Source organism: Mastigoproctus giganteus, chromosome 1 (genome assembly GCF_048544385.1).
Source record: "Mastigoproctus giganteus isolate SK-2022 chromosome 1, ASM4854438v1, whole genome shotgun sequence".
NCBI classification, from domain to species: domain Eukaryota; kingdom Metazoa; phylum Arthropoda; class Arachnida; order Uropygi; family Thelyphonidae; genus Mastigoproctus; species Mastigoproctus giganteus.
Genome location: NC_143575.1, coordinates 153,696,238 through 153,710,543, shown reverse-complemented (window position 1 = coordinate 153,710,543; position 14,306 = coordinate 153,696,238). Strand labels below are relative to the sequence as shown.

The 14,306-nt window shown below is 39.0% G+C and overlaps 1 protein-coding gene across 6 annotated transcripts in view; it reads left to right on the top strand.

Annotated features, from left to right (window-relative positions):
* Nucleotides 1-14,306, top strand: part of LOC150091205 (voltage-dependent calcium channel subunit alpha-2/delta-3-like) — a 1,918,419-nt gene that overhangs the window by 1,829,426 nt on the left and 74,687 nt on the right. For all 6 annotated transcript variants that reach the window (XM_090374703.1, XM_090374689.1, XM_090374699.1 and 3 more), the window contains one exon: nucleotides 1,320-1,378. In XM_090374703.1, coding sequence (XP_090230829.1) covers nucleotides 1,320-1,378 — 59 coding nt within the window. The remainder of the gene's footprint in view (nucleotides 1-1,319; nucleotides 1,379-14,306) is intronic.

Genomic DNA, 14,306 nt, shown 5'->3' with positions numbered 1-14,306 from the left:
ACTTCTGTAGTCTGTCTATTTTTCCAAGGAGAAATTTTGGAAAACAAAAATTTCTCCTTCACAAATATGGTTCACAGAAAGAATTTCTGCCATCAAGAATTAGAATGTATGGAAAAAATAATAATAAAATATAATAATAATAACTGATTTCAGTAATATCTTTCTGTAGTGCAAGGTTTCAAATGATACATTTAAATAACTTTGATTTAATGTCTTTAGAATTCCAAATAAATGTGTAAGAAAATTTTTAAATGTGTATTTGTGTTTATATTGCGGCATTACACATCATTATATTGCGGCATTACACATCATTATATTGCGGCATTACACATCATTATATTGCAGCATTACACATTTGCTTCAGTTGGCTTTCCTCTTTGCTGGACTAGGAACAAGACCCAAGTTTCCAGGAGATAAAACCATTTGACTCTTATCCAAGGTCAATGGACTAAGTCACAGTTATTTACACAGTGTTTTTTACATAAAAAAACAGCACATAAAAGCTTTTCTAGTCTTGACAGGCTTTAAATGCAGGCCATTTCTCACAGAGTGTGGGAGGAAGTTGATTGGAATGACTGTATTAACAGCTGTGGAAGATTTTTACTAACACAAAAAAAATTCTTTTTTTGAATATTTGTATACACTGTTTTATGATTTATATTAAAAGTGGAATACAATTTCAATGACGTTTCCTTTGACATTTGCAATTTCAGTGAGTTTGGAAACTGGAATGACTGGAACATTGTACCAGTTTGTAATGCAGATTAGTAATCATGTACACACTTGATTATTAAAAAAGATATTTAATAAAATATCTTTTTAAATGAAATATCTAAATGGAACAAACATTCTATTTAGTAAAATTTTCCATTTCAAAATAAATAAAAATTTATTTCTCCTTTCCCCCCCCACCATTTAGCTACATGGAGCAACTTCCTACTATTCAAAGTAACAATTGTTTTCTTTTCATTTTTAACAGTGTGCTATTTAATATTCAAGTATAAAGTATATTTTTAAATTAAAGCTGTTAGGGGCCTAATATGTATTCATTTATGATGTTATGTGTTCTCTATCGTACTCTACCAGAACCCCCCCCCACCAATTAAAAACTGGGGTTCAGAAATGTAAACCTCACAAAAAAAAAATGGGGCCACCTGTTTGTAATATAGATCTTCAAATCTTAAATTAAAAATTGGTGAAATTTTAGCATTGTTTTTCATCCTCCCAGATTCTGATAAAAATAAAACACAAAAGTATTTTTAATGATTTCTGTTAAGAAAGACAGCAATTAATAAAATATATATTTAATTGTATTTTAGGTGTTTCATGCAATATAATTTGTACAGCTGGTGGACAAAAGGATGGGCCACAGCATTTGGTAAGTACTGTTTGCATTTGTTAAAATAACAGACTTTGTGTGTGCGTGCGCGCAAGAGAGAGAGAAACTAACAACACGTTATCTGTTTTGCAGATTTGCAAATAAATGCAACATTTTCATTATCATGTTTATTTGAGTTCAAATACACTACAAAACACAAGAATTAGAAAAGACATGTTCGGCTTTTTGAATTTTGTAGATTCTTGAGTAGATTTAAAAATTAAAATACATAAATAGTGGTAATGAAATTTTGTTATTGTAAAAAAAAAATTCAAATAAAATCAAACTCAGACAAATACAAAGGTGAAGTATTGGGCTGGCAATATAGCTTAGCTGAAGTTGGGAGAAGAAGGCATGCCACTCATTTCTATATATCATTGGAATTAGCATAGCAGAGGGAAAGAGGATTCAGGGTTAGATAAAAGAATTGGGATAGAAGTTGCTACAGAGTGCTCAGCAGGCCTTAAAAAATAAAAATATTAAAAACCCATTGAATCACTTCCTTCATCCCACTCAATTCCTTCTTCATTATTTTTCAGCCATATAGAAGACATTTGTAACTTATTGCTTCAAGACATAATCATTTGGTTTCATGATCTTAATTAATATGTGGTACTGGAAGCTCTTTATCTATATTGGAAAAGTATTTTTTTTAATACAAAACCCCCAAGCATGACAGGTATTAGAACCTATACTACTTATCACTGTAGGTTGAAGGATGAGAAGATGAAAGAAGATGCTTATGAACATTAGACTTAAATTTCTTTAGATTGTAATTTTGGGAAATTATGTGTGAGTTGTTCCAGAAAACAGAAGTTGAAGGAATAAAAGAGGAAGATGAAAAGTTGTGAGTTTGAGGTTCGGCCATAAAATGATGCTGACTGGTTGTGGCATGTGTCCGGATTGCTTAGGAAGAGAGGAGGGGGGAATTATAGAATCCAATTCAGAACAGTACTCATAGAATATCTATAGAAAAGGCATGCAACGGGAGATCTACGAGACAGAGAGTGGAGAGACTTTGTAAGAGATGGGTCATTAATTAACCTATCTGCTCAAGATAGTTTCCTTTTACCTACAAGTGCTGGCCATGCCAATAAAAGATAAAAATCTCCTTCCCCACAAAGTCTTGCAGAGTCTATCAAGCATACTTAAATTCCTTCCTATTGTGCTCAGGCAGAATTTTAGACACATACATTTTGACATAGCTCCCAGCATTTTTTCAGCATGGTCCTATAAAAATATAGAACCATGCTGAAAAAATCATCAGTTCATTTAAATTGTCAATTCATGTGCACAAATGTTGTCAGTACCCAGACGAATAATAATGCTACCTTTCCACCCCCCCCTTAAAAACTGACTACCTGTTTTAACGTCATCAATTTTAATTCCTAATAAAGACACACTGGTTCTAATCCACCAATCCTTATTAAAAAATGTTTCCCATCCCCCTGACAAGAGTCACTCTAAAATCCATATACTTTTGAACTAGATCAGTCTGCACTTTAGCATTAGTAGAGGCAAAAAAAAAAAAAGAAAAACCCTCCCATTTCATCCATCCATTCGTTCCAAATAACATTCTATCCTATGGCTTCAATCAGGAGTGCATCATCTGGCTGGTTACTAGATGCTCGAGTTCTTCCCCAGTTTTTTTTTTCTTTTGGTCATCTAGCCGTTCAGTGATTCTTCAGTGATTCATTTTCATCTAGTAATGTACCAAGTTTTAGATTGATGTACTGTTACATGTGGTGCACAGAAGACAACCATCAGTTGAACTAGGATTGTCTACTAAATTGACCTTTTAATGATGCCACTGGCTGCACATGCAAGGAATTCATGACTCTTTTTGAAATTGCCTATTTTTATTCCAACACAATTCATGTTGGAATTGCCTATGTTCATCTTAGTCGCAATATCTTGTGACAATGCATTCCAAGTGGATCTTGTGGCAACCATTATTAAGGTGAGAATTTAAATTTAAAAATTTTTACAGAATTAACTTTACATAACATTACATAAATTAAACAACAAAAATAATTAATTGACTATTGAAATTTTAGAATATTGAAATTTTCAAGATACCAAAAAGAAAATAATTTAAAAGAATTAAATTTACAAATTATTACAGAAAGTAATTTTTAAAAATTACAGAAATTAAATTTTAAAAAAATAGAAGTTAAATTTCAAAATATTATAAAATTGAGCCAATAACAGAAAATAAGTTACTGCCTTAAATCCTTATCCAACTTTAAAATCAGTGAGAACAAGGAGCACTGAGACACATGTCTAATCAGTGTGACTGCCAACAGAGGATGCGGAAAGGTCAGGGAATGACCACTGCATATCCCCAGAGCAATATGGCCTTAGTTGCTAATGCTTCTAAAAACCAAATAACAAACAGCAGGCATTGGAAACAAATGCATTTGAAATTAATATAAGAAAGTAAATTAGCATTAGCATTAGCATTAGTAGAGGCATATGATGCAAGAAAGCAAGCTTATTCAGCATCAGCCAAAAAAAAAAAAAAAAAAACACCACTCCCATTTCACCCCTCCGTTCGCTCGAAATACCTGTCCAGTTGAGCCTTAAATTTGTTTCGGCTATCAACTTCAACAACAAGTGATGGAAGTCGGTTCCACCAACCAACCACCTGCTGACTAAAGGCAAATTTCCGCACATCTATCCGACATCCGTCCTTCCTCAATTTGAATTTATGCCCTCTGAGCTGATTATTCTGAGCAAGATGAAGAATCCCATTGGCATTGAGCATGCTCAAACCATTCAAAGCCTTATACACCTCTATCAGATCACCTCGCCGGTGCCTAGTCTCCAGACTCTGTAATTTGCAAAACTTAAGCCTTTCTTCGTAAGAGCAACCCTTTGTTCCATTCACTAATCTTGTTGCCCTTCTCTGTACCCATTCCAGCAGCTCTACATCCTTCTTGAAATGAGGCCTCCAGACCTGTATACAGTACTCAAGATGTGGCCTAACCATTGCCTTATACAAGGGAATAATCACCTCCTTATCCCTGCTAGAAAAATTCCTGTATATCATTGACAAGACACCATGAGCTACTCTTGCAGCTCGTCTGCACTGCTCAGAGAACTTCATATCTGCCTGCACAATTACCCCCAGGTCCTTTTCATTCTCCACCACTGTCAGTGTAGTACCTCAGAGTTGATACATTGCTCTGGGGTTACTGTTTCCCATATGTAGTACTTTATATTTGTCAATGTTAAACTTCATTTGCCGTCTCTCAGCCCATCTGTTCAACCGTTCCAGATCCTGTTGCAAAATCTATGTACCTTTAGGTTTGAAAGCTTATTTCTTTTTTATATATATATGAAGAGACTGCTACGTTGATTGTTTACGTTTTATTTATAAATTGCATGAAAACATCATTCATACCTTTTGACATTTTGGAGATGCATTACTGATTAGGGTCATCTTTGAAAATTGCTAAGGCTTCCTCTATATGAGAAAATGCTTTCCACATTCTTTTGTGAGTCAACACATTGGGAGTCAAATCTGTTGGGTTTCCTTTGGTAAAATTTGCATCATCTACTTGTTGCTCATCTAACTAAGTTACTTAAGTTCTCTCTTGCTTAATTCTTGGTAAGAATCAGGCAAATCAATTACATCATTCTCATCTTCAAAGCTAACTTATTTTGACAAAGTGGCAGTTTCATTTCTCAAAATGGAAACATCAGCCATCTGGTATCCCTCATAGCCATGTACGTAAGCTGGTCAAATATATTTTTTTTTCACGACATCATTCATATGCTTACATCATACCTCAGCCCAGGCCTTGCCTGATAATGTCAATGACATCTTTCAATGTTAAAAGTTACCCCAGAATTCCTTTATTTATGGTTTACTGCTTCTGTCTATTTTTCTCTAATTTTGAAAAGGCTTTAAAAGTTGCTATAATTCCTTAGTAAGAATAGAAATATTCACATTGTAGATCTTTTGCAAAATATTCAAAATATTTTGCAAAATATCAACAGTGTTGGGTGGGAGGCTTGAAGCATTATCAGGGAATAACAGTATTTTGGAGTCAAGTGTATTTTTTTGCACAATATTCCTTTATTTCTTTATGGAGATCCATTGAATTATTCCTAGAAAATGCCACCTATTATCCAGGTTTTTCTGTTCAATCACCAAATCACTGAAAGATGCTCTTTACCCACTATACTTGTAAAGCTCTATGGGTTTCAGAATGGTAACCCATTGAAGGTTTTAATTTAAAGTCCCCTTCTGGCTTCCAATTAGTTAAGTCCAATGACCTTGCTGCTTTAAATCCAGAAGAGGTTTTTTCTCCTTTGATACACTGATGAGTCAAAACATTATGAACACCTACCTAATATGATGTTGATCCTCCAGGTGCAAGCAAAATAGCTAGTACCCGACGAGGCATGGATGCTACAAGATTTCTAAATGTGTCTTGTGATATCTGGTACCAACACGTAACCAGCAGATCCTTTAACTCCTGTAAGGACCGTGGTTGAGACACTGCAGATCGGAGTTGCTGTTCCAACACAAACCACAGATGCTTGATGGGATTGATGTCTGTGGAATTTGGAGGCTAGGGCAATACCTGAAAGTCTTCCTTGTGTTCCGCGAACCAGAACAATTTGGGCAGTGTCTTATAGTGCATTGTCCTGCTGAAAGACAGCACTGCCAGAGGGAAAGACCGTTGCCATAAAAGGGTGTACCTGGACAGCAATGATGTTTAGGTAGGTAATAGATGTCAGAGTGCCCAGCACATGGATGACTGGACCCAGGGTATCCCAGTAGAACATCGCCCACAGCATGACACCGCTGCCACTGGCTTGTTTTCGTCCCATGGTGTATCCAGGTGTGATCACTTCCCCAGGTAAACGGCACACACATACCTGGCCATCCACATGGTGCAACAGGAAACGTGATTCATCAGACCAGATGACCTTCTTCCAATCACTCAAGGTCCAGTTTCAATGCTTGCATGCCCATTGTAGGCATTGTCGCTGGTTAACCATGGTGAGCATGGGCACTCGATGTACTGTGTGTTGTGACACATTACTCCCATCACCAGCATTCCAATTGCCGGCAAGTTGCACCACAGTTGCCCTTCTGTTGCCACATCTGGGAGAGCCTTCGCTTACCTTAAGCATCAATAAGCCATGGTCGTCCAGCACCTAGCCGGCGGTTCATGGGTTTCCCCTCCTCAGACCACTTTCAGTAGGTACTAACCACGGCTGACTGTGAGCACCCCACCAGCCATGCCGTTTCGGATATGCTCTGACCCAGTCGTTTGGCCATTACAATTTGGTCTTTATCAAACTTGCTTAAGTCTGCTACATTTCCCATCTGAAAAACAAGAGTAACACTGATTAACGGAGCTCGGAATCAGGTGTTTTTTATACTGTGTCCTGACCTGCACACGTGCCGTAATTAGCATTAGCAGGGCATGTGATGCAAGAAAGAAAGCTTATATATAGCATCAGCCAAAAAAAAAAAAAAAAACACAGACTCTTCTCTTTTCACACATCCACTGGCTCCAAATGTTTGTCTAGAATCTGTTTAAGCTAACAACTTCTACAGCAGATGGAAGTTTGTTCCAGCAATCAACCACCCGCTGGCTAAAGGCAAACTTCCGTACATCTATCCTACAACTGTCTTTCCTCAATTTGAATTTATGCCCTCTCAGGTGATTATTCTGAGCAAGAGGAAGAATCCCATCAGCATTGAGCATGCTCAAACCATTCAAGGCTTTATACACTTTAATCAGATCACCTCGCAGGTGCCTGGTCCCCAAACACTGTAAATTGGAAAACTTAAGCCTTTCTTCGTAAGCAACCTTTTGTTCCATTCACTAATCTTGTTACCCTTCTCTGCACCAGAGAAGGGTAACAAGATTAGTGAATGAGGACTCGAGACCAGTATACAGTACTCAAGGTGTGGCCCGACCATTACCATATACAAGGGGATAATCACCTCCTTATCCCTGCTGGAAAAATTTCTGTATATCATTGACAAGACACCATGAGCTACTCTTGCAAACCATCTGCACTGCTCAGAGAACTTCATATCTGCATGCACAATTACCCCTAGGTCCTTTTCATTCTCTACCACTGTCAGTGTAGTACCACAGAGTTGATACGTTGCTCTGGGGTTACTGCTTCCCATATGCAGTACTTTACAATTGTCAATATTGAACTTCAGTTGCCACCTCTGTTTCATCTGCTCAACTTTTCTATATCCTGTTGCAGCAGCTTACTCTGATTAGTGTCATTAACAACTCTGCCGACATCAGTATCGTCTAAAAACTTGGACATTAAGCCTGATATACCATCATCAATATCATTGATGAATACAGAAAACAACAATGAATCCAACACTGCACCCTGAGGGACTCTACTAATAACATTAGTCTATGAAGAGCAATGTCCATTGATTGCCACTCTGTCTTCTCCCACTCAACCATCTCTTTATTCCTAGCAGCAATTTTCCACCATTGCCACACTGCTCCAATTTGTGCAGCGGTCTTCCATATGCAACATATCAAAACCCTTTCTAAGATCCAAATATATGATATCAAAATTATTCTTTGCATCCATTTCCTTTGTGACTACATCATACTATCCAATCAAATTGGTCAGACAAGACTTCCCCTTAACAAACCCATGCTATAACTGAAGTCTTGTCTAGATGATCCTGAAATGCTTCTTTAACCAGTGCCTCCATTAATTTCCCTGGAACAGAAGTTAAACTAACTAATTACCTGTGTCTCCCCTCGATCCTCCTTTGTGGATTGGGGTCACATTTGCACATCTCCAGTCCATGGGTACCTCCCCTGAGTCCAAGGAAGTGCTTATAATTATGGCTAAGGTTTGCTTACTTCCTTTGCTGGCTCCTTTAATATAACTGGATATATTCCATTCAGTTCACCTGCAGTTGCTTCGATTTGCATAACAACTCACTGGTCATAATTTTTTGGCCCATTGGTGTGTGTGTGTATATATATATATATATATATAAGTTTTATTGGGTATTCTCTTCATACAATGCTGTTTCATCAAAGTTTATAACTTGTTTTTGACAATATAGTTACCTTCAATTTTTTTTTCCAAAATTTTGGGAAAATTATTTACTGCTTCAGCATCTGCAGCCAGTGATTCTCTAATTATTTTAATGTTATGCAAGTTATTTCACTTTCAAACTTAATCTAATCATTCAACATTTGCACAAAATAGTTGAATACCTAATTAATTTTTACTTAGCTTTTCACATGAACTCCTAGTTTTTTTTAGAGGCACACTGTTTTAGTTTTGATAATTGATCCACAGTGAGAATATTATTGTACTGTAAGCTCTTTATCTGTATTGGAAAAGTTTTTTTTTTAATACAAAACCCCCAAGCATGACATGACAAATATTAAAACCTATACTACTTATCACCGTGGGTTGAAGGATGAGAAGGTGCTTATGAACATTAGACTTAAATTTCTGTAGATTGTAATTTTGGGAAATATATGTGAGTTGTTCCAGAAAACAGAAGTTAAAGGAATAAATGAGGAAGACGAAAAGTTGTGTTTGAAGTTGGACCATAAAATGATGCTGACTGGTTGTAGCATGTGTTCGGATTGCTTAGGAAGGGAAGGAGAGAATTATAGAACCCAATTCAGAAGAACAGTACCCATAGAATATCTATAGAAAAGGTTTTATAGTTTTATAATTCTAGATTCTCCTTTTAATGGAATCTAGAATCCTAAGTGAGGTTATAAGGACACTGCCCCAGATATGAGAACAATAATGCACTGTACGGCAGATTTCAGATTTTTAAGAATGAGTAGTTGTCTAGAAGAAAAGTAATGCCAATAGTGAAAGATTAAACCAAGTTTTTTTAGATGCAGAGGAAGCAATATTTGTGATGTGCTTATGCCAAGAGAGATTAGAAGGCAGGATAGTGCCTAATAGAGATACGTTATCTTGTTTAGAAATCATAGTATCATTGAAGATAAGCATAGGAGCAGAAGAATCCTTTTTACAAGATATGACAGGACTGAGTTTTAGAATGATTGAAATCAACTAAGTTATCTTTGCCTCACTGGAAAATTATCTGGAGATCAGCATTTTATGTATTGGTAGTGGATATATGATAAGTTGAAGCTGTTTATGCAGGGCAAGACTTCTCAAACTGAAAGGCACAATGAAATGTGCTTTCATCAGCAAAACTACGGATTGGATTTCCAGCACAACAGAAGCTCATTATTGTAAAAGAGGTAAAGAATTGGAATGTATATAGTGTACTTGTGTAAACAGGTACACAACATACTCCCTCTTGACCATGACTGCTTGGGGAAACCACCTTTTAGAAGACCCTCCTCCTCATGGCTTTGCTAACGCAATGCTAATTCCTTTTCCTAGGCACCATGGCATTCGATGCTGACCTGATTCCAGCTGGTTTGACCAGGGCAGGAATGTTACTTGCCACAACGAACATGGAAAATTCTCCCACATAGGACACTCTAACCTTATAACATTCACCCTTCCACCTCCCAAGGGCCCACCTTGTCTCCCATACTTTCTGTATCTGCCTCTTAACAGCCTCAACCAGATTTTTTTTTTTCTTTTCCACTTTTATCCCTTCGTCCTTTCCATTTCCTCCTGTTTCATCTAGCCTTTTTTTTCTTTTATATGAAACATCCTTGGGATTTCTCATTAGCCTTAATGACTCTGATGAGTATAATGAACAACTCAACAGCGATATAGAGGGGGGCCAGTAAATCAAATTGTTTTACACTGGGGGATTTTAATTTCCCAGATATTGACTGGAACTTGTGGTTAGGTCACACAAAAGGCTTTTGTGGAACTATTGGATGATTGTTTTCTACAGCAGCATGTTAAAATACAACCAGAGGAGTAATACTCTTGATCTGATTATCAGTAGTGATTCTTCATGGTTTTAAGAATCTGAAGATATAAGGATAAAAGAACTAGGTGGCAGTGATCACATTGTGCCGATGTGGGATTTTCTCAAAGAGGTAACCACCATCAGGGATAAAGGGAAGGGTTTTTGCTTTCGTAAAGGTGACTACAGTGATCTGAGACATTTTTTAATTCTATACAATGGGACAAACTAATTTTGTTACCAACTACAAAATCTAGATGGTAAGCATGAAAGAATTAATGACACATGTGGCAGAGAAGAAAAATGCATGGGATACATATAAATTGAAAATAATATGGGATATGTACACATATAAAACCTATGGAAGTGGGAAGCACATAGGTTTTCTATTTCCTTTTCTCTTATTAATTATTATTTTTTTAAATTACTTATTATTATTATTGTTGCTCTTATATTGTTTCTCCCTGATTAGGGGTTCCACCTCGTGACGGGTATTGCTACTAAGTACACAGGGTAGTTTTTGTTGTTATGTCTGGTGTTACTGTTGGTCGAGGAATTCTCTGACTAACCTACAGGTTTTCAGGATTGTTACTTTCTGGAGTTCCTTGTAGGCATTCGCTGGGAGACCTATTGCTGCTAGGCTGTTATGTCGGGTCTTTGGCACCATATCTGTGGTTGACCCGATGATCGGGATGGTCATTACTTGTTGAAAGTACCACATCTCTTTGATCTCCTGTCTTAGGTTCATGTACTTCCTGATTTTTACCCCATGGGTTTTCTGCAGGTTGCCAGTGTTGGGTATCGCTATGTCAATCAGATAGGTAGCCTTTTCCTTCTTGTCTACACGGGTTATGTCCGGCCTGTTGTGCGGGATTGTCCTATCTGTTATTATGGCGTGGTCCCAGTACAGCTTGTGGGTTCGGGTCTCTAGTACTGCCTGTGGTTCGTACTTGTAGTACTGTGCACTTTCTTCGACCAACTGGTATTTTCTTGCTAGCTTCTGATGTATTATCCTGGCTACCTGCTTGTGTCTATGAGTGTACTCAGTCTGGGTGATCACCTTGCATCCCGCAGTGATGTGTTGGATCATTTCTGAGGCCAGGTGGCATCGTCGACATGTGTCATCGGACACTCCGGGTTCCTGGGTGATATATTTTCTATAGTTCCTGGTGTTAATTACCTGGTCTTGGATGGCGAGCATGAATCCTTCAGTCTCGGGGAAGAGTGTCCCACTCGTGAGCCATGCATTGGAAGCAGTTTTATCTATGTAATCTTGATGAAGATCATTGTAGTGTCTGCCATGGAGTGCCTTCTCTGCCAATCTTTCTAGTTTCGTTTGTACCTCCTGGTTAGGGGGCTCCTCGCTTAGGTTGAGTGGGGAATACCGCTTGTCTGTCTTCCTTATGGCCTGGTGGAGATGCTGCTATGTGTTTCTGGATGTAACCTTCAGGTTAACTATCTCTTCTGTTGCTCAATGAGGTCTATCAGGCCCCTTCCTCCCTCTTCCTGGACAATTGTCAGTCTCTCCATGTCAGATTTCACGTGGTGTTGGCGGCTCTTGGTCATCATGTCTTTGTCTTTCTCGTGATATCCCCCAGCTCGGTGTTAGTCCAGTCTATGACCCTGAAGGAGTATGTTAGCACTGGGACTGCATAGGTGTTTATGGCTTTAACTGTATTCCCTCTATTCAGCTTTGCTTTCAGCAGGCTTCTGAGTCTCTGATGATATTTTTCGGTCAGGCAGGCCTTAATTTCTTTGTGCTGTAACTGCTGAGCCTGCATCATCCCCAAGTATTTGTAGGCCTCTCCCTCTGCCATGGCTTCAATCTCTTTACCACTCTGCAGCTGGTAGTTTCGGTTGACTAATTTTCCCTGACACAATCTGTGGGTCTTGCACTTGTCTAGACCAAATTCTTTCCTAATATCATTGCTGAATTCTTCAGTGATCTGGAGTAGTTGCTGAAGGTGCTTTTCGGTTCCCACGTAGAGCTTGATGTCATCCATGTACATCAGGTGGGTGAGTGTGTACAGGTTCTTCCTTCCTTCTTTGAGGTTATATCTGTACTTGCTACTGTTGAGCATGGTAGATAATGGGTTAAGTGCTAGACAGAACCACAGTGGACTCAGGGCATCTCCCTGAAAGGTTCCTCTCCTGATGGGGATTGACCTGGTTGGGATGTTTTCAACCTTAATGGTTGGTACTCCATTTTGCCATCATTTCTCCTAGGAAGTTTATCACTATTGGATTGACTTTGTAGATGTTCAGCACATCTATTAGCCAGCTATGGGGCACGGAGTCAAAGGCCTTGCGGTAATCGATGTAGGCTGTATACATGCTGCAGCGCTTCTTGTAGACTTGCTCCATAACTGCAGCATCTATGGTTAATTGCTCCTTGCATCCTTTGCTCAGCCGCTTGCATCCTTTCTGCTGTTCAGTCATTATGTTCTGGCTCTCCAGGTGGTCTGATATCTTCCTGGTTATGCAGCTGGTCAGGATCTTGTACATTGTTGGGAGGCAAATGATTGGCCTATATTTTGCCAGGTTTCTTGTATCTTCATCTTTAGGCTTCAGATATGTGATTCCTTGAGTGAGAAACTTCAGGATTGTCTCTTGGTGCCTTATCATTCGGAGAACTGCTCTGCCAGGTGCTTGTGTGTGCAGGTGAGCTTCTTGTACCAGTAGTTGTGGACATTATCTATTCCTGGAGTTCGCCAGTTGTGAGAGTTATTGATCGTCTGTTTTAGTTCTTCCCGAATCTCCCACCCTCTCATTTCTTGTATGTCTTTATTTTTCTTGCTTTCTATTTCTATCCAGGTGGCTTGGCTGTTATGTGTTACTTCCTTGCTCCATATGTTTCCCCAGAACTCCTGAATCGCCTTCTTCTTGGGTGTTCCATTCCCTTCTTTCCCATTTTCTCAGAGATTCCTGTAAAAGACTCTTTGGTCCTCATCGAAGATTCAGTTGTTTATTTTCCTCTGGGAGCTCTCTTTGTATCAGCGTAGTCTCTTGCTGAGTGCAAGGAGGTTCTGCTTCAATGTGTACAAGTACTCTCCTATTCTCTGATTTTTGTTTCTTGTTTGCTGTGGATGCTGTCTCTCTTGAGGATGCTTTTCACTTTTCCAATTAATTTCTTACTCCTATTTCCCCGTTGATACTGGGTCATTTGACCCATCTTGACTCTTAGTTCTATCTTCTGCTGAAGTCTTCTTTTCCAACAACGGTAGATAATGAAAACTGAAGGAACCACCAAGCTGGTGGTTCCTTCTGTTTTCGGTTCTTCTGCTGCTGGTCTCTCACTTCTCTTCCATTAATCCTCGTGGCTGCTACCGCAGCACAATACACGGCTGTGTGGATAGCCTCCAGTGTTGCACCATTGCTGTCGAAGTACTGTGTATATTATGTGCCGAGTCAGGGTCTGTGACTCTCCACAAGGTGCTATTCGGCCTCTGCTTCAGTATCATGTGTCTTTGCGGGGTCCATTCCTTCGAAATCTGTTAGGGCCTTCTTCCATTCATCCTCTATTCTGGATAATCATGACCTTGTCTGTTTCCACTTCAGCTGCTGTGGGTTGTATTTCTTGTTGCTCTTTCTCCTCTGGTTCGGTGGTGGTATGTTCTTCCTCCTCTGGTTCCGTATTCCTTATCCTTTGTAGTTGATCGCTCACGTCCTGCTTGATTTTTTCCAAGATTGCAGGAGCTATCAGGTTCTTCGTGACGATGGTCCTTTTCTGGTCCGCTATTCGCTGTTCAGTGACCTAAATATCCGGGAATCATTCCAGCCACTTGGTATGTAGTCTTGCCCTGTAAGTTGTCATATCTGTCTCCAGCTTCGTTATTTCATAGTATGCTTGCATGATGTACGTATTCATTTCAATGTTCCACTTCATGCATTGGCGTTTTCTCCCTTCCTGGGTTGTCACTAGCGCAGTTGCACAGGAAGCACTTCAAGTTGGTGGGACTGGATGGTCTTGCCCTTCTCTTGTGGAAGCCATACAGGGAACAGCGCCACTCGCTCCACTGCCTTCCGCGGGAGACCCTC